The 22,210-nt window shown below is 37.9% G+C and overlaps 1 protein-coding gene across 1 annotated transcript in view; it reads right to left on the bottom strand.

Annotated features, from left to right (window-relative positions):
• LOC116171070 (extracellular sulfatase SULF-1 homolog) overlaps positions 1-22,210 on the bottom strand; it is a 107,287-nt gene that overhangs the window by 31,981 nt on the left and 53,096 nt on the right. The window contains exon 3 of the mRNA XM_031487727.1: positions 5,890-6,041. Within this exon, the coding sequence (XP_031343587.1) occupies positions 5,890-6,041 (152 nt within the window). The remainder of the gene's footprint in view (positions 1-5,889; positions 6,042-22,210) is intronic.

The following is a 22,210-nucleotide window of genomic DNA, read 5'->3' on the forward strand; positions in this document are numbered from 1 at the left end:
TCAGTTCATAACTAACGGAGATGTAAAAGCGATCGAACATTTCTAAACAAAGTTATCGTTCACACGGACAGATAGATGGACAGACAGACAAAGGAACAGACGGAGAGACCAACCGGCAGGCGACAGATAGTAATGCAAAATTATAAACGATCTCTAGGATCGTTAATAAACGGCAAAAGTGTAAAATTATGGAACATGTAAAAAACGGTTTTTTGTTTTTTTTACAATAACTTTTTTTGTAAGCGGTACAGAAAAAATTCCTTCCTTGGTACAAGACTCGACACCATAACGAACCAAATAGCGAAAAAAGTAGAACAATAGCTCTTAAGATAAAGAACTAGTAGCGTCGCAAAGTTAGCGCACGGACGGACGAAGTGGCCACAATAGCGCATTTTTTTTTATTTTTGTGGAAATGCGCTAAAAATGTTGAAGTATCCCTTACCCCAACAAGTTTTAAACTTCCTTCATTAAGATAGGATAGATAAAAGTTGCTACCCCATCTTTCTAGAATTAGTAGAACCAATTATATTTTATTGGGTACAGGTATTTTGGTTCGGAATAGGCAAATGGATGCTCATGTTTTCCGCAACGAAATTAGCATAGCAAGCAGGCGAGCGGCTTTATGATCTTGTACAGATATACGATCGACATCGTCTTTCGTCATTTAAATACAGAACTGCAACCGTGTGAACTGAGTTATTAATGCATTTCGTGGTTTTTTTCTTTTTCAAGGCGACATTAAAAATGTAATTTTTTTCGTACATATTTTAAATTAATTAACTAAGTTGCCAAACCTCCCAAAATACTTAAAACATATGCCTGTTGTAATTAAAATAATTAAAATAATTCGCATGAGGAAGTGAGCTTTTTCCTTAACCGAAATGTATTTGAAAGTGACATTATGGTTATTGAGATTTCTACAGTAGGTACTTAAACGTGTTAATGTCGAAATCGCTGCTAATGACAATAATTAACGCACTAATGAGAATAATTTCGCACATCAGAATCAGGATAGATGATGTAGAAACTAAATGCCTTATGGACAAGAAAATACTTGACATTCCACTTGCCACAAGCACAACAAGCAAATCAAGATTATTCGTACTGTAAAATAAATTAATTTTCAGAAGACTGCACGGTATGCTGCTGAGATATAACGTTGCAGATGCCACAAATTGGATGGTAATTATTTTAGACGTTTATACAATATGCGAGCCTCTCCAGAGATGTAATGAATACAAAATTCAGTTGTCACAAATAGCACGTTAATAACATCAAATGAAATGCTGTAGGTAAATGGATTCTTGTTTGACGTTTTTGTTCCTAAGTGGCTTGATTATTATTTGTAAAGTGTAGTGTAATAGTACATTATATATCAAGGTAGAGAAGTCCACTATTATTGCCTGAGCACCAAGATTACATCTCGAGGCGCTTGCGCCGAGGGGTGTAAGGTGCGAAGGCAATAATAGATTTTCTCTACCGTGGTATATATACTATTTTTTTCACTACTAGCACTTGAAATCCTCTAAATTAACATATTATATTGATAAGAGAGTTAACGGTTGGACAGAATTGTTTGTTTCTTAATTTAACATGTCAATCAAGTACGTGGAAGTACAAGTCAAACAGGCCGTATTTTGTTCTGTCATTGAGATTTTTCAAAGAGTAATTTCGTTCGAATTTTTTCAAAATGTGATAATTTTAGGTATGTAATTTCTCTGGAAATTGCGAATGGTTGCAATTATTCGTTTTAGAGAACTTGTCTAAACGTTCATTGAGCGAAATTTCGGGTTGTGTTTTCTAAAAGTGACAGCGTGACAGTTCTCATTATTGACTACTAGTTAATAATGTCCACATTATTAACCACTTTGAACAATTGCCGAGAAAGCCTACTTTACAAGTGGAAAAAAGGTTAATAATCATGTCATCAGACGCTAGTAGTGAAAAAAGTCATATATTAAACAACTACTTAACCGATTAGTGTGTTCAAATGTTCATACATCATAACGAAATACATGAAATTTACGCAAAAACGATATTATCATGAACCATAATCACTGATAAAAATTTTTAAGGGCTTAGGAAATAAATGATACTGTCATCCCCCTATTCACCACTGAAATGAGTTCAAAAGACCACAAAAACTAGACTGGTTTGTTTTTCACACAATTTTTAAATGACACACTCGACTTGCCCAAATTACCAAAGACTCTAAATCTACTGGTTTCGTAAACACAAGTGGCAGAATTTACACACATACTCCGAGACATATTCCTTAAATCTAAAATTAAACTTTCCCCCCAAAACTGCCTCAAATAAATCTATCCACAACATAATCGATGTAAAATTTATTCCTTTTGCCATTCTTTAATGTAGGTCGGAACACTTGCGCAAAATCTCGACCTTCATCTTTTAATCTTAATAGAGTTCGCGCCTTGATATATATCCTACTAGGTCTTCCATTTTCGGCTTTAGCCCTGAAACTGTACTAGTTCGATCTTCATTGGACACCTTTGAACAGTTTTTGGCCAATCCCCTAACAGTGTGCAGTGCGTTTTGTTACTACAACTACATAATTTTTAGTTTCTTCTTGGAAGTAAAAAAAATCTCCTTACACTCCATGGACATGTAACAAGGTCTTTGTTCTTTACTGTTACTGTAAGTAGTAATAACCAATGCGTTAATGCAGTTCTGGATTAGAAAAGTGCGGTTATATATTTTGAGTCTATTAATATTACAACCATCAATTCATTTTTTGTGGTTTTGAAGAGAACGATTCGAAAATCATACATATGGGCATGGCTACGTATAGGTACACTGTAAGCAAAACTGCAAGGCAATGCCGGTATCAGTTTGATAGAAGACCTTTTGCCTAACCTGAGACAATGGGGGTTAATTAGATGTGTGAATTTAGAAATTTCATCTAACCTCTAAGTGAGTATAATTAACAGTAACTAATTAAATGAGTTGCAGAAACAGCATCCGATCCGAACTCGTGAGTGGTCTCAAAAGAAACGCTATTAATGGTTTCGAGTTTTAAGACCAATTACAAATTTTTATGTTTATCGCAGATCCCGTAATTAATGAGAGAAGTTTTAATTTTTGGATGTAAAAAATCGAATACGATGTGTAGGCTGAAAAAATCGTCGATCCCGTCATGAAGAGGCCAAATTTTTTTAAAAGTTTACAGTTTACAATTTACAGTTTACAGCCTGCAGTTTACAGTCTACAGTTTACAATTTACAGTCTACATTTTACAGTCTACAGTTTACAGTAAGCCGTTGTTTAGTGGCGATCTTTTTCCCTTTGGTGTTGTAACCGAAACGTAGACAGTTTTTGGAAATTTTTCACTGCACTCGCGTTGTGCGCTGTAATTTTAGTTTTAGCATTTGCCGGTAGCCGACCGCCGCTTGCCCTTTAGAATTCTTCGGTTGCGTTTATCCGAATCTTCCGAGGCCGACCCGGCAGACCGCTGCTACCGCCGACCTCGACCAGGAGCGAAGCCGCTAGAGTCCGTCTGTCCGTTCGTTCCGCCGACAGAACACCCAGGTTGCTGCCGACTGCCGCTACTATTAATTAATTGCCCAAAAGTTACTAAATTTAGTAACTTTTGCGGATGTAAATCAGACTTTTCAATATACTCCTCTTAGTTTAAAAACAGAGTATAGGTACTATAACTTGCATATTTTTTAATTTATTTTTCTTTTACATTGAATTGTAATTATCATCCTACTAATGATTCTTTAATTTTTCATGCACTTGTGTGCGAACTTTCCGGCAAAGTTCGTTGCAGCATTTTCACTCAAAAGAGAACTAATTACACTTTACAGCTACTATATCAAATCGCACGTAAGAATTGTACGTGGTGGCTCTTTTTTCTTCACCGCAAAATTTTGCAAATACCCGTAATAAAATTTATCGTACCCAAAATGCCACGCGCGTGCTTCTATAACTTCGCTAAGAATTCAATTTCAGCGTACATAAAATGGTACGCGATGGTTCGCGAAACTCAACCTGCATTTTCGTCACGCGCTCGGTTTTAAAGAAAACGAAACGAAACTTTTAAAAAGATCGTGGCAACCGCGCTCGCTTTCCGTAATACATTCTTGTTATCGCCAGACATACCTTTTTCCACGCCCGCTATGCAGCGGTACATGTGTAAATTTTCCTATGTTGAACAAAATACTGAGATGACTACTGATGAATACTAAGAGATGAGGTAGGTTTGTTAGGTCCTAGAAGTATTCGGTGTAACGTACCCAAAAACGGGAATGGTAATATTCCGAAAACTCCACCGTAGGCGTAACACACAATATTAAATTAAGTCCTGCTAAACCGGGAGCTAAGTTCGAGACATAGCTATCTAAAACAGTAGACCTGAAGACACACCAAAAGGTGCTGACAAAATTCCAAATTCAGAAGAATTATAATACGAACATCTTGATTAAATTAGTACATTTCCACAATGTCATTTACCAGAGACGAAGAACAAAGTTAGATTACATTTGTTGCTTCTGGCACATAAGATGTAAACACTTGTTCGATATTTGCGCTTCTAAGATCCGTGAACGACCAATAATGCGGAAATTATGAAGAGTTTATTTTATAGTCCAGTCAAAATTAAATAGATGGAATATAGGAAACCAAGGAAATGTGGTAGGAATCCTTCACTCTCATAATAGATTAAAGTATTATGACAACAGGAAACTTAAACTGGTTCTGATTACCCAAATTTTACTCCTAATCATAGTCGTCAGTTTACAAGAGTTTTGGTATGGATTTCGCAATCACGATACTTTTTTACTAAACGTTTTGTACTTTGAGGAGTCCAAAGAAATTAACAAGTGTATGGGCCACCGTTTTTCACATTAGTTTCAATGGATGCCGCGCCTTAGCGTGACTTGTTCTTGGATAAAGACATCATTTGAGTATGCTAACACTAGAACATGCACGACTCATGAGTAAGCCACCCTGACGATGCATAATCAAAAAGTGCCAACGGGGTGACATTCCATTTGATATGGTACTGGCTGGGCCCAGTTTCAATTCGCTGCCATTCGGTTTATAAATGACTGAGTTAACAACAGGCTAAAAAATTCACAGATTTCGCAATCCATGCAACCATCGCACCAAGCGCATTTCCCGATTAATAGTCTTTTTGTAACAAATAAAAAAAATCGTATTGCGCATGATCAACATAAATTTTTTGGCGCCTACATACAAAATTTCATGCAATTCGGTTCATAACTAACGGAGATGTCAAAAGGGTCTTTCTTATTTTTTCTCGTACGTTGCCACTCATGAATTCCGATCTAGAAATTTGATAAAGAATCCACCCGCAAAATTTCATCGCAATCGGTCCATCCGCTCTCTTATAAATCGATGGACATGAAGCCATCGAGCGACCGAGCGTGCAGACGATTGAAGCGTCTCTCTTAAAACTCGACGCAAAAATACAGGGATACCTACTAGGTTTTTAAAAGTTTCGCAAAAAGCCTAGTCATTTCGTGAAACGGTAACAATTTCAGGTGTGTGGTACTTTTCCTTCTCCTTGTAGATCTACAGGGGATGCCATTTATCGATCTGGAAGGGGAAGGAACCCAATCGCTTATCCCTAGAAAGTACACTGTGCCACAGTTTCACCAAATGACAAAATACGAGTATTATATCGAAGTAATGAATTACTATTGTACGGTTCATTACAGAAACGGAAGGTACAAAAATTGACTATTACCATTGAATACATTATATTCAAAGCTATTACCCATTTTGCTAGACTGTAGAGACATCTAAGTTTTACAATTGAAACTACTGAAAACAATTCTTGTCATATAATTCACACTGCTACTAACTACTTAGAATTCAATATTAATAGAATAAAATTCTTACCTTTTGATAATCAAAGCCATGCTTAATCTTTTTCCCATTCATATTAATTGAGTAGTTGTAGTACTTAGAATTCATGATCAATCCACCCCATTCCCTCCAACCGGGCGGAATGTATGACCCGTTATACTTGTTCAAGTATTTCCCAAAGTATCCTGTAAAGAATGTTAATTATAACATAAAAGTTCAACTCGTTAAAGATGTAGGTATGTAAAACTTGTGGTTGCGGTAACAACTCGCGTTAATCTCGTTATGCGTTAGGGGAAGCGATAAATTTGCGTATAATTTCTGCAAGAGCTCCGGTAAGGAGAGAAATTAATTGCCGAAATCGAGCAGAATAAATGAATCAGTAAATTTTCCCGCATGTTTTATTACAAATAACGATTAATCACCTACTTTAAATGGTGCCTAAAATTGCTTTTCTAAAATCGAGGGATTGCGAGGTTTAATATAACTTGAGAATTGATTACAGGTTTTCCGATGAGGCAGTATTAACCCCGTTTAAGGTAAATTTAATCTAACGATATTTTGATGGAAAGAAAAACTTCAATTGTAGAATTTTAAATCCTACATCGATTCGCGTTGGTATATACATCCAGCTTCAAAGTTTCTGCTAAGCGGTATCGCTTTTCTATACTCTTTCAAAAAGTTGTTTGTAAAACTTTTGTACCCTTAATCTCAATTTATTTATTGTGATTCTTCCATGTGCTATCTTTAGGTACTACAATTTATTTACAATTAATAAAAATTCGTTCACAAAGGTGATAACGAAACAAGTTGTAAATCAGCATAATACCGGGTGATCCAAAATGACTGCACGACAGTTTGAATTTGCCGCGAAACTAAACATTTATAAAGTTGGTAACATACCAAATGTCGTATTTATCTATACCAAATGTCGTATTTATCTATTTATTTAAAGTTGCAACTCATTTTTTACCACATAGTAGTTACAGTGGCACCAAACTCAGAAAGTCCCTGACAGGGCATATCCGAGGGCGCTAGAAATTTAGACCGTACATTCTGATGCAAAATTTAAAAACACTTTAAGGGAATTACCTACCTTATCAGATCGTAGATCCAAGCTATATGCGTCTTGAAAAAGACGAGTTTGTATAAAACTGGAGACAGAAAACGTAAAATAAAGCTAATACAAGAAGACAAGTGTGCAACTAAAATAACGTGAAGCGTCAACTGTCAAAACGGAATAATTAATAATTATGGCGCGAAATGTAACGCGTCATTTAGCAGACTTTCTATTGGCCAACCTAAATTATTTCAAAATTAGTTCGCATATTTTCCGGGGTTTTTCTGAGCATGGTGGCACTGTAGTATGAATGTACAAGGTACAAGCTTACGCAAACCTAGTATAAAAAATCACATAAAAAACACCCCCAATGGATGGCCATTATTGCATAAATAAACCACCTTCCAAACATGTTTGCCAATGCCTTAAGTATAAAACACTAAAAACACTAGGCGCCAAATTTAAACTGTCTGCAGCTATTTCTGATCACCCGGTATGCATTATTAAAGCGCATTTTTGGGAATACGGATCAGTATTTTATTAGAAAAGCTTAAAATTATCGATAATCTAACTCAAAATAGACTACAGCAGCATGCATGTGTACACTATACCAGAAAGCTTTCAGTGAAAATTTTAAGTCTCCAGCTATTGTAATTATTGAGATCTCAGCCGGACAGTCAGCCATAACGAATATTACGAATAACGTATTTTTTTAGCGCATTTTTTAAGAATTAAAAACCGTTTTGAATTACTTGTAGGGGAATGGTCCTAGAGTCCTGGAATTGTTTGCAGTAGGTAGCCTATACCTTGAAGGTGTGGTCAGACGGTCATTAAATTACGCTGTCTAAAAGGCCCCCCCCCCCGCGAATTATTTCCTGAGATGCTGTTTTCGAAAGTAAAACGTGTATAACTTTTACATACAACCAATTGGTCTCAGATTTTGCATACGCATGCCTTTAATGGTGCCAAATTAAACCTTATAAAATGGGGGGGGGGGGGAAAACACATGTATGTTGTTTTACCCTTCATGGTATTCTAATGAAAGATCTCATCGAAATAAATTGGTTTGTACAAACTATAACTTTCCCGTGCGACTCTTTTCCTCGGGAGCAGAATGTTTAGTACAGTCAAATTATAGAACCATTGCTTACGTTCGTTTATTTAATTTTATTTTGTCTTTATTTTCGAGTGGGCGGGGTTTCAGCCAAGGTTGCTCTATCAACCCACTATACATTTGCAAATATCCATGCCCGAACCCGGATTCGAACCAGGGACCCTTAGCACCACAGTTCAGCCTTAACTGAACTGCGCCACACGGGCCGGCGAAACAAACCAAACAAAAGTAAATGTTTCGAACACCAGTACATTCTTCGCGATTGAACTGGGTTATTCTTTTTTTTCGCAAAAATATCTGGTATTTTTAAAACGAATTTAAGTTTGTTTTTTGCTATTTATAATGAATATCTCCATTTGCGAACGTTATGGTGTAGTTTTAATAAATTGTTATAATGGTGGTAACGTTTACATTTGTTTTTTGCCTAGCGTGAATTTTATCACGAGGTCTAAACGTTTCACCAACTAAAGAACTACCTCGTGCTAACGTTTGGAATCCTTTGGAGTATGGAGTTTATACGTCGATGATGGCTATTATGATTATGATTATGATTATACCCAAATAAATTGAAACTAGCTGTCAGGTAAACTCCTGACTTAACTTTCCTACTACTTTTAATATGGTCAGAGCAATTATCTTTAGTCCATAGTATAACATGTAGAAAATGCCCTCAGGGGCCTCTGTTTTGACCCCACGCAAAAAATTTATGACTTTTTTGAAGAGCTCATCAAGACACATATTTTTTGTATATAACATTTTTCACCCTGATGCTTACTTTTCGAGAAAAATCCAAATTAAAAAAATAAAATAAACAGCAATTCAAAAACTAAAAACTCGCAAAAAACTGCAACGAACAAATTTGTAGTTTTTTATTCTACATTAGCCAGCGTATGCGAGAAAAATTTAAAAAAATTGTTTCAAGCCATTATGGCTCTTTTAAACTTTTGACACCCTCAACAACCATGAAGACGGTTATGGGCCGAATAGGACGTTTGCGATTCCCGCCTATCCGCTCCCCAAATCTAGTCCAAATCGGTTCAGGCGTTTTTGAGTTATCGTGTTCACCAAAAACGAACGACATAGGTACACATCCAGGCCCGTAGCAAGAATGAGGTAGCAGGGGTGGCCAGTATTTTTCTAGGTGAAGCTTAAGAAATTTTTGATAAAGGCTTCCCCTGTAATTTTTGTAAAGGATCCATCAACCGTAATTTCCAGTGGGGGCAAGACCACATAGCTACGGGCCTGTACACATCCACGCACAGACGTCAAGCTTAAAATTATTAAAATCACTATTTTCCTTTATACATGCTCTGTATGTAGTCGGAAGGTAAAAATGGTTAGAAATTAATTCCATTTCTACAACATTGCAAAACTATCTCAATTCTCAAAGAAATATGGTAAACCATATAAAAGGTAGGTATTCTGTATGTCACAAACTATCCGAAAGTGTCACGGAAAAGGTAAGATAAATGACATCAGAGATAAACGTTCTTGTAATCGACATTCCGTTACTTAGGTATCTAAATGTATATGTAGTAGAAAGTGCAATAATTTAAGTTAAAAATATGAAAGAAAGTTACTGACCGAATATGAGTTAAGTAAGTGGTAAGTTTAATATGCCCTCTACAGTCTATACAAGTATTTGGTAGAATACCTACACTAACCGAAATCGATGGATTTATTTTGCCCAAGAATTAACCAAAATGCGTTTTTGATTCTTACCTTTTTTTTGTCAATAATCTAATGAAATTGCCGTTCGTCCACCCGTCCATCTGTGTGAAGGATGAATTTAGGTATAGTAACGATTTTGAAGTGATGTTCAAATTTGATTAAAATCTTCATTTTTAACATAACCTGTATTGTGAAAATGTGAACACGCTATAGATAAACTATTGATTATTGGCAGATGTCGATTTGCTGCACAAAATTGCACTACCGTCCTATTAATCAATGATTAAACGATGACATTAACGGTAGGTAAATGAATTCATAGCGTTGATTTTTCACTTCTGCCAATTCCCATCTTTTTAGGGAGCAATCATTAAAAAAATGCTGTGATGATAAATAGCACCTTCGTCTGCAGGATCAAAGACTCAACGGACGAGTGCCAAGTTATTAGAGCACGAAATACGTGTAAATCACGCGAGTGGAAGGAAAAAAATGTATGTTTTGACTAGACATAATTTTTCTAATAAAAATTATTGGCAGACTACGCTTGTACCGGAGTCACGATCGGTCAACTAATCTTTTAAATTTATAAGTTTCCAGCCGAGACTTCGTAGCTAGATATGAAAATTATACGAAATTGTAATAATTCAGAAAATCTTAATAAATAAATTAGGACGGGCATATGAAATTAGTGCCTGCGTTTGCAATTAACGCCGCACGATTAGATTATTAATGCATCCGTGTTATGTTGCATGTAATTTGTTTAAAATGGCATTGAGCTAGTCTGAGAACTCCTTTCGTGGTACTAAGTAAAAATAGCTCGAAGAAATTTTGCGTGCGAACGGATTAAATTACAGAGGAATAAAATATAACTTTAAATTATTTTGGGTGAATTAATGATTCTCGTTTCATGTCATGCCAAGAGGCTTAACTACTTTATATTTACTAGAACATTTAACCTTGAATTTGAGTTCCTTTTTGATACTTCTATGGAGACATATGCAAATATCCCTACAATTTGGGTTACCTTCCACAAATCGCATTGTTACATACTGCATTTGTGTTAAGCAGCTTTTATGTATATAATTTTGCGTAGCTATAAATAGCCAAGTACAAGCAATTGGCAACAATAAAGCAGAGCGCGAAATAGCCATAAACGTCGGCTTATAATAAATGGCCATACCTTTCACTAAGGAATAAAATGAATTAAAAATAATGGGTTTGTTTGTAGATCGTTATCAAAACAAACTAGGCGTCGCGTTTACTTGGCTACCGAAGCTGTAAGAACTCAATTCCAGACACAAAGCACTCCCAAAGTGTTTATTTGCAGTTTCCAAATTTAAATTGCCAATGAAAATGTGGTTATTGTCGAGAAGGTGATGACTTATGACTGGATTATTCAAATTACAGTGAGAAGTAGATTTTATGTCCATTCGGGAAAGGCGTCGCGAATTATTCGGGAGTGCTGATGATTCTAACCACGCATGCGCGTATATAGCGTGATAGTTGTTGAATGTTTAGGAGCCTTCCATTGATGTATCGCAAGAGGTGGGAAGCGATGAATTTGGAAATTTAAAAGGCCGTGGGATTCATAAATGGTAGTTCGGGCGCATTTAATTCGTGGGGCTGGACGAATCCAAAGAAGAAAGAATTCAAGCATTTGGTTTTGGGCCACCTTAGCGTGAATTACGTGGTTCAAAGTAAAGATTTTTTTTCGGCATTCGGTTTTGGAGAGTTCTGGTCTAGAATTCGTTTCTGAGCCACGGGAGTGTCAACTACGTTGTTCAAAATTTAGCAAGTTTCTGTGATCAACCATCGATAGAGAAGCTACGAATTTCGGACTAGTAAGCCCGCAGGTAGTTTTGAAAAAAAAACGAATCCTTCAAGGATCTTCTTCTAAGAAATGAGATCACTTACTTTCTTACTTTTTTTTCCAATCTGCATTTTACAATTACATTATAATAGTCAGGTCTGAGAAAAACTCATTCAATAACCTCACTTCCTACCGAATCAGAGGGAATGATTCTCATTCGCATGCCCTGCCAGTTCTGAAATCGCATTATTGTCAACCATACTAAGGAGACCTGAGAGTTTTCCCCTTTTATTTTGGTTCGGAAACCAATTATGATATTTTTCAACAAATGCATCATCATTCATTAATTACGAAGTAATAAAAAAATAATGGTAATACAACAACAAAGTCAACAAATATTTTACGCCTCCCGAAGCCTAATCGTATAAGCTGATAATAAAAATCGCACCTAATTGAAATTCGTGTAGGGACCCAGTTAGGAGAAGTCCAATTTTCCATTTTTCAGTTTAATATTAAATAATGAAAGTCTTTTAACTGAGTCGAAACTTGCAAATGTTACGGTTGAGGTAATTATATTCAATTAAACTATGAATAATTAATGTTGTTAACTGAACTTAAAATTTGCAAGAAGGGGTGGGGAGAGGCAAAGTAGTTGTAAGGTTTATAAAAACCGGGGCATGTTACAGAAAATGCTGGAGTCGGAAAAAATGCCGGAATATGTGGCACCCGATTATCCATTTTCATTTCTGAATGATGTTAGTGCTGTCAATAAGTCAATCGTGACCTTGCAATCTAAAGTCAAACCTTTTGAAGATGTTGTGGGGAGGGGTCATATTTATTCATTGAATCTATTTCAGTTCATGCCACTCGACGTTTACATAAAACAAAACTTAAACCACTTCAACCTTCTTTACGCCAACTTAGAATTACCCTTAAAACACGCGATTTAAATTCAAATAAATAGTTGATGCATACTTACTTTTACGGATGATACTGCCATTATTAGTTCAAGTCCTATTCGGGTTACGCGAGTAAATGGCTGGAACAAGAGGGGTTGACCTGAACGTCAACTTGTTCATACCTTCAACGTTTAGACCATCATGGCTTTGTGTGTCCAGAAACACGACAGCTATTTTGCTATAAGTGTGGGTCGATAGTGTGTGTGTACTGTGAAAACATACACATTCTGTTCGGGAAACGAACCAAGTAGGTATTCTTGTAAGTCGCCTAAACAGGCGACAACCCAACAATTAGATTTTCTAATTCCACATTTAGAAAAAGACATGCGACCTTATACGGACGTCCTCATTTCCGTAACTCGATTCATGGGACTAATCGATTCTGGATCTCGGCGGTATATCATTAATCAGAATACCTTTGGGCACTTAGCATCGTCCCAAAAGAGTGTCGCTCACGAGGTACCAAACGGCGCTATCTGTTCAAGGGCTACTGGCTAAACACGTCCGTGAACGGGTGGACTGACGACGACGGTGACGTCGACAAGCTTAAGGGCACGGACGTCCAGGAACTGTACAGTAGTCTATGGGATACTAACCCGTCAGTACAGTTACCTGAAGAGCTGCGCAATACGGGTGATGAGGCGCCAAAGGCAGTCGCTGAGGTCCTCACACTCATAACGTTAGCAGAGATCCGAGACCGGACCGCGCGTCTTAAAGACTCCACGCGCACAGGGTCGGACGGCGTGAAGGTGGCTCACGTCCTTCGTCTCCTGTTCAATTTTATCTTGTGCGTAGCAAAACAACCTAGACAGTGGAGGATGAATCGCACTTTGCTTATTCCCAAAGCATGTAAGGAAGGTACGTTACTCGAGAACTACCGGTCTGTTACCATATCATCGCTTCTGAGAATGTTGTACTTGAGTATAATCGACCAGCAGCTTCGATAGTATGGGGATTTCAGATCCCGGGAAAAAGGGTTCGTGGCAGGGTGCTTCAATACCGTACACAACCTTAAAGAGTTGTTGAGACACTCTAAGGTCAGTGGCAATAGCCTGGTAGTGGATGCCTTTCTGTGCACGCTGGAAATTCGACCCGGGGACACCCTCAGTGATGACACAACGGTCGCCTGCATAGCTTTTGCAGACAATATCATAATAGTCTCGAGCACAACACCACAGACAAAGCTTGCCCTCAACTTGAACAAAAACTCTTGGTACGTCACTGATCCAGGGTTGACAATTGAAGGAGAGGCTGTTCATAAGTAGATCGTATCACCTACCTAGGTGTGGAAACCCTCAGACGCGTCAAACGGATGAAGCTAAAGTCACACCAAAAGGTAGAGTATATCTCCAAATACCTGACCCGGCACTACCTGTATCGGCGTGCCTTAGCAACCCCGACAGCCGCAGTACTTCGTTAAATAGAACAAGAGCTATGGGTAGTGGTGCGCAACATATTCCACTTGCCGCAATCATACTGTGGCAAGAAAGACGGGGGACTGGGTATCCAGAGGCTTGAGGTTTTGGTGTATCAGGTAACCCTAAAAGCCGAGATTCCGTGCTTGTTCCAGACTGATCCCGTAATTCGGGCTATAGAGGCTGGCTCTCGCTTCGAAGACCGTCTTCAGCGATGGGCCAGCCACTAATATCCGCCTTTCCTGGCCTTGTACCTTTGAACAGATTAACAAGTAGTACAAGGAGCAATCAAAAGAGGGGAGAGCTCTGAAGATGGGCGGCACTTGGCTCTCAAGGCACGTCGGGCGCGGCACTCACAGGCGATAAATTTGCGAACGACTCGCTGGAAGACCTCAAGCTGCTGTAGGCAAATAAGAGTCAACTTGTGCACTAATAGGGTAGCCATGAGGATCGGGCACAAAAAGGCGATGTTTCCTGTAGAAAATATCGCGTCCAACCGGAGAGACTGGCGCACATCATTGGGCAATGCGCATTTACAGAGCTCAGCAGGGATCCGCCGACATGAGATTTGTGACCTCGTTGTGGAAAAAGTTAAAAAGCAATAGCCATCGGTAGCGGTAACGGAGGGGCCGATAGTGCAGCTTCCTTCGGACGAGAATCTCAAACCGGACCTGGGTTTGCTTAACCAGGGAGGGGTCTTCGTGGTCGACGTGACTGTCCGTCATGAGGATAAAGCCTATCTCGCCCAGGGACGAGCTAAAAAGTTTAATAAAGTCCCACCAATTGTGGTAGAAACGAGGGAGGGGGATGCCCAAGGGGACTGTTAAGGCCCTAGGCCGCCCTGGGTATTACCGACGGAGAGGTGTTGTTAACCGTGTTATTAATGACGCACCGTAGTTCCATTGAAAGCTACCACCGATTCATGGTCTACAACGCCCCCTTCCTTCCTGCGGGGAGACGGGTAAGGTAGTACTCGACGCTGGCCCGAAAAGACTTTTGGAACAAATTAGCCTCTCTCAAAGTGCCGTCATTTGAAATTTCGACATACTGTGGTCGCCGTTCCTTATTGGAGCGGCGGCGGTTTTATCACGTCTTTGGCTGGAGTCTACGTAGTCCTTTTGCTACGTCACGTCGCTTGGTTGTGTCTTACATGTTATTTCTTATATTAGATCTCGCCATTTACACGATATTTTACGAGAGAGTGCGAGTCATTTCTCCTGCGGGAGGATGCGTTCCAGAGGTGCTAGAAGTAGGGTGTTCGGTGTAAAGTGCAGCCGACCCTTTACATTGAGGTAGGATTCCCACCGAGCAACCACATAACTCCCTCTTCGTGATTCTTGAGGTGTTCTTCAAACATTCGACAAACTACAAGTATCTCGTACAAATACATAAAGCACCCACCACCAGGTCCATTAATCCCTCGACTGTAAATTGCCATTAGCTCGACTTTATGCTAAAGGCATCTCGAGATGTCCATTGCTGCTCCATTAATCTTTCCACTACCCAATTTATCATGTCGCGCAAGTTTAAAAACTTGTTGAGTTTCCGCGTCACGAACACTATCTGAGTACGTCTGCCCGCGATTTGCTCTATAAATCTTTCTGGAGCCGCAGGATACAAGAATCTTATCAACCGGGCCATATCAGCTTCGAGTTCTTGCAAAACCTTGCCCAATTTTTGCGTTCGGTTCTTTACACCTGATGCTTAAAATGTTTATCTCCATACCCAAAACCCAAATCATGAAAAACGCAGTAAAAAGATTGGAAAATAAATTATAAAAGTAATCAAGAAATAATAAGAAATGATCAGGTGAGGTAAACAATAGTTTAGTAACATTTCCAAAGATTTAAAAGCCTCTAATTAAAATAAATTGGTAACAAATATAGCAAACGAGCTCCAGGGTCACTGAAAATTTAATCAGTTCTTCCTTGGGCCTTGGGTGATGATATACAGAATACTGAAAACGAATTGAAAAATTCGCAACCGTTCGCGAGTTAACCTGTACACAGACGTATGGACAGTATCATCAGAATCCAAAATCATCAACTCGCTTTAGGAGTTGTCTGATATTGTACTTGATTAAACTTATGTAAGGAAATTAGCTAATAATATGATCATTGATTTAAATTGAGTGATTTTTAATACAAATAAATAAATTTGGTATATTACATAACATGAATATAAGACTATCACAACTCTCTTGAAAGCAATCTTTACATCTGCGTGAGTGCCTCGCTCGGCCTCGCCTCGTCATGTAATAATCGGCGACATATTTTTCCATAGAAACATGCATCAGTATAGTTGCAAGGGTCTATTGAGGTATAAATAAAGAATATAAACCATAAGGCGCTAAAGAAAAAAAATCCTAATTAGTTCTGGTTTGGCAATTGTGTATGGCGGTTTAGTACATTCGTGGCACACAATAATACCTAAACTTGGGCTGTCAATTTCGTGAGCCGTATATCATCTACGTATCGAGGAATTTAAGACGGTAAATCCTCGTCTCTACAATACAATACGAGTTTTCAGTTACATTTTCATATTTGCCGATTAAGTACAAAAGTTCCGTCTGGGCCTATTGTGCGATTAAAAGCGCTGCCGATAATAATAGATGTTAATCGGCGGATTTAAATGTTGGAAGAAAGATAGTAGAATAGAATATTGATCTCTGAAATATAAACGTTCGGCACACTTAAAAGTAAAACAGTTTCAAGTGTACTCAACTCACACCTTCTTCAAAAACATGTCACGAGTAGAGACAGATGCTGAAGGAAATGCATCAGCTGTTGTTAAAACGTTCTCGCCTCGTCACCGCGAGCTATGTTTAAACATTTCTTTTTTTATGTAAAGTCGTCTACCTTTACGCCATTTGTGCAACTAATTCCGATTACAAATAAAGATGGCGCAGGGGACGAAATAATTCATTTAACAAAGTCGTTCGCAGTTCGGCGTTGAGTAATTAGCGAAATGAATACATAATTGAGAATTTTGTTTAATCAACTGATTGCGCGCTGCAGTAGAATAATCATTCAATTAGATAATTTCGAGACATTTATCATCGTCTACTAAACTGGTACAGCACGTGCTGCTGTAAGGCACGTGAGCACACTAGACGACGTTACCAAGGAAGTCCAAGTCACCCACGGTCTCGTGGCGTTTAATTAAATGACGGGGGACCACTTATAAATAAATGAACTCTGGAAAAGTTACAAATCTACAAATTAGAAGCGGTTGTTGAACATCACGTTCCTTCTGAAAGAGTCCGTACGGGCTTAAAATTAATAAATACGAAAGCGCGAGTGCCCTCGCCGAAAGGAATTTCGTATCCCTTTCAATACGGTATTCAATAGCATTCGAGATAAAAAAAAATTGGGTCAGTCGATAAATTTCTATGATTAATTGGTCGGTGAGCAGACTCAAAAGCTTAAAAGTGATTAATTATACCCAAATTCTTTTTCAAAAATTAAATTTTATGTCTATACCGCCAAATCCGTTCGTGTTTTAGAGGGATCAATAGTGTAAATGAATCAAAACGGAAATTGCCAAATGGCTGGCTCGTTATATCAATTACGACAGGTTTGACTTTAAAGATCGTTCAACTTATAAGCAGTTACTAATATACGTTATTAATTAGTGTTTGAAACTACATTAGTGTTATTGAAATATTAAGGGTTAAGGGACTTACTAATGTGTCATGCCACAAATTTTTGATGCTTTGGGTTTAGAGTTTTCAAACGTTTCATAAATAAGATTTATATGAAGACCAGATTCGGTTGTGTAGCGAACATTCCAAAAATCCCGATAGACATAGAGGTGCCATGAAAGATTAGTCATCGGCGATAAGGGCGAAGGGGGATGTACCGCGATTCTTCCTGGAAAAATGACGCGTTTATTGTAGAACATTCCGAATCGTTCTAAAACAATTGTCTTTTACTATATAAGCAAATTTTAGCGTTGTTCAGTCAGTTCCAACTTCGATGCGCTTGAGTTAGGTTATAAAGTAAGTGATAAATAGTAATTACTGTTATAAATTAATCAAATTTAAGACTTATAAATTTATTGTTGTTTAGTTGTAATAAATAAAGGACGTAATTAAATTTGTTGTTGTTTTAAAGTGAACAATTAGTGAAAGTTTATGCCAGTAGTGACCAGAAAAATGGAACTGATGCAATCAATGCAAGAAATGAAAGCCGGATTCGAAACTGGTCAACAATCAATGGAATCTAACATAGAAGCTAAAATCGAAGCCGGTCAACAGGCCATGGAAGTTACAATCGAAGCTGGTCAACAAGAAATCAAAGGTATGCTTCAAGATTAGATACAGAGGGTCCAAAGTAAAATGCATACGGTAGAGAAACGATTTATGGAATTGACTGAAGATCGCGAAAAGAGTAAAGCGTCATCTGTGATAACACAAGATTTACTTGCTGTTCCACGATCGTACCGCAAAGAAACCGCCGAAACGTGTGAGAGTATTGGTATGACGAAAGTTCGAGGTAAGCCCCGGCATTTAATGCAAAATCAGCGTGGTCCACCTACTTGAGACAGTTTGAGTTTGAGTGGAATAGACGGCAACTTCCCTGATAGTTGCTTTACGTGGAGATACGTTGGATATTTTACGTACGATTCCAGAACACCAGCAAAAGGACTTCGAACAAATTATATCATAATTGGAAGCTCGATATGGAGACATTTGCAGCAGGTGTATTACGTCGAATCAAAGTATCATAACCGTAAATTTACGTTAATTCAAGTTATTCCACGTAAATTCACATTAATTCAAATTAATTTACATTAATTCTCGGTAATTCTAATTAATTCACTTTAATTCACGTTAATGCATATTAATTTACGTTAATTCAAATTATTTCACGTAAATTCAAATTAATTCACTTGCTCATTAATTCTCGGTAACTTTAATTAATTCATGTAATTCAAATTAAATTACGATAATTCGAATTAATTCGCGTAAATTCAAATTAATTCACGTTGATTCAAATTAATTGAGAGGAGTGTACACCAAAAATTCAAAGTTCTTTCCCCCTAGGGTGCAACTGCAAGAAGATTGACTTTACGGCTCCAAAAAGCTTTATAGAGCAACTGGCGGTGCAGACGTTCATAGATGGTATTTGCGACGTGGAAACGCAACAAGCTTGGAAACTTATGCGACATGACAATATGGAAAAGGCTTTGTCGCATGCGTTGGAGTATTATGCTGCAAAGAAAACGTCTTGTGGTCATGCGCTCGTCCATACTATTGAATGTACAGAAGCGAAGAATGAGAAAAAATAGTAAAAAGATTATTGGAGCAGCAACGAACAATTGACGAGGACCACGATGCTGGGTATGTGGTAAAAACGGCCACCTTAGAAAAATTCCCAGGAAACCAGGAAAACTAGAACGGGTGGATGGAAAGGGTAGAGCATCGATCTACCTGAGTTATGCCCCGGAGATAGACATCCAAGTCGCATCACTCTATTCGGCAAAATGGTGTACGATGTTTTGGTGCAACGAAGACCATCATAAGCCCTGACCAAAAAGCTACAATCGTCAAAAACCGAGGCTGATGACGGCAACTGGAAATTTGCATTGGATTTAAGAAAAGCACGCATCAAGTGCTGGTAGCAAACTTCGTCGATAAGGTGATTTTGGGAGTGGAATTGATGAGAAAGTTCGGGTTTACAATCAACCTGAAGAATCAAGTGCTTCGAATAGACCATGAAGTTCCTATTCACGGAGAAGAAAAAGGCAATTACGTGTTGCGCTTGTGGATGATGTCATCCTGCCGGAGTGTTGCGAGAAAGTGGTGATGGCTCGAATGGATGGAGGGGTCTGGAAACACTGAATTGAGGAGACACATCCACTGGCGATGTAAAAACTTAAGTGTGAATATCTCAAACATGAAGTACCGGAGGAAGATTCTCTAAGGACTTGATTCTTCTTGTATTACATAGCAGATATTGAATGTGTGCCAGACTGTTTTCAAATGTTTACGTGTAAAGGCTCCCTCCCCACTAATCATCGGCCAAGAAGCTACATATTATATTTCGTTTAACTGCTTTCATAAATAAGAAAGTTGCCATTGCGCATGCGCAAAACCAAATTTTAAAACTGGTGCTAGATTTGGTTGTATTCCAATCATTTAAATCGGTCCATAAATAAGAAAGATGGCATTGCGCATGCCTAAAACAACTTTTGACAACGTCGTTAATTTTACTTATATATTCGTAGTGTTTACATATAAAGTTTCATTTAAATATCTTCATAAATAAAAAAGTTAGCATTGCACATGCGTTAAACCAAATTTTTTACACTGCGCATGCGCAAAACCAAAAAATACGGGTATGCACGGAATCCTTGGATCAAGCCCTTTCAAATGAGCCCTATATCGCCAAAATCGGTTCAGTGGTTTAGAATGAAGGAGTACGTGTGACGGACAGACGGGCGGACGGACGTCAAAGTGCAGGTAATAGCGATTTTTCACTTTGAGGAAAATACGCTAAAATATGCAGTAATGTTGATTAATGAAATTATTTTAATCACAAAATACATTTTTTCCAAAATGACTACAATCTTTAATACGTATTATTGGCTGTATCCCCTTTGCCTTTCCTCTCGCCTCGTTATTAATTAGCGCCGCAGTAGAATTGTATAGCAGTCCAAATCATAAGTGAAAAATTAGCGGGGAATGTTCGCCGATTGTCAACGCGAGGAAATGTTGGTGAAAAATGCTCCAATTGTGTGCGTGTGCAATTAAACGTACAAATTGTGCGTACAAATGAGCCGTTCAACTAAGATGTTAGCCGATAAATTGTTGGTGTATTTTAGTCGCGTTAACAAGAAGATTTAGATAATACATGTTCCGACAACAATTTTTACGTTCCGACAAAGGAATAATTTAAGCATTAAAGCTGTTCGGCCAGATTCCAGTTTTCGTAATTAGTTGTGCAATAAGATAAGACATGTTTGTTTTTAATCGAAATTTGAAACTTTCAGTTTTTTGGCAGGTAATTTTTCATTCCAGCAGTACACAGTACACTTTTTATTCTGATTGACTTTCATTACAAAGTTGCAGGTAATTAACTAATTATATTTACACTCTCTTTAGTTTACCTTCTGGTTTTATTAAAGGTGTTTTTATGTGCCACTATGGTGCTCTTATAAATATAAAGTATAATTGGAACATGATACTTTGCAAAATAATTCTCCGCTACGCTACCTTCTCTTTCTCTCCACGTCAGAGCGACTGGAGGTGCTTCTTGATGCTGTTAATTATGTTTACCTTAAGCCCTTTCCATTAATAATAAAATAAAAACCATTATACTAACTATTTGCGATTTTCCAAAATACGCCCCCGTTTTAAGTCTAGCACTTCTTGTTTGGGTGTCCAGAGAAGAGGCATCGCTAGATACAGCTTTTTGTTTGCAGCGTCAGAGCTGGGTTCTTTCCAAGGCCTTGTCTGCCACTGCCATTTATCCTCTTTCAATTAGGAACGATTTGCTATAGTAAAAATGACGCGTATTTTTTATTAGTTTCACTATTTGGCGAAATTTCCTATTTTTGTTTCGATTTTGTATGTGCGTAAGTGGTTCCTGCATACGGTCCTGATTTTTTAAATACATGCAAAAGGCGGCGCGTGTGAATTGCTGATTGCAGTATTCCATTCCACGGAGGAAAACAATTAGTTTTGGTTGCTGAACAATGTTTGAGATTAAAAAAGAAAAGTAGTGGGAATTAGATTGTTGGTGGGGAGTCGTGGAGCAATGCGCCCTACGCCAAGATAGGGTTCACGTCGAACGGGTAGAAAAGTTAAATCGTCTACACCTGTAAGTTAGCGCAGATTACATTTTTTGTTTAAAAAATTTACATCCATATCCAAGACCTCCATCGATTTGTTCAATATTCCGTTTTAAAAATTTATTTTTGCGCGATGCGATCTACCCGTGTAACACAACAGACACTGCGCATTCTAGATTTCATAAGTTTTCCAAATATTGATCAACCATATGCATATTTTATGGTGTCGTACAGCAAATTGATTGCTTTTTTCAAATACCTTAAAAAGCATACGCATTGCATTGCAAAATCAAAAGTGCATCGGTTTCCGATTACTTAAACAGGAAGTGATGCTGGAAGTTTCAATATGCGATCGGATAGATCGTAATGTCAGATAAAAATCATGCGGTAATTCACAAGTGGCTGATCCATTACATTTTATTTAACGTAGAAATTTCCGGGAATTTTGTTTGGTCTTTATCTGTTATCAAATGTAAATGCTTAATTTAATTGACAAGTGGATGTGATTTATCGCCTTTTCTGTGTAGTTAA

The sequence above is a fragment of the Photinus pyralis genome, unplaced genomic scaffold, assembly GCF_008802855.1.
Source record: "Photinus pyralis isolate 1611_PpyrPB1 unplaced genomic scaffold, Ppyr1.3 Ppyr1.4_LG5, whole genome shotgun sequence".
NCBI lineage: Eukaryota > Metazoa > Arthropoda > Insecta > Coleoptera > Lampyridae > Photinus > Photinus pyralis.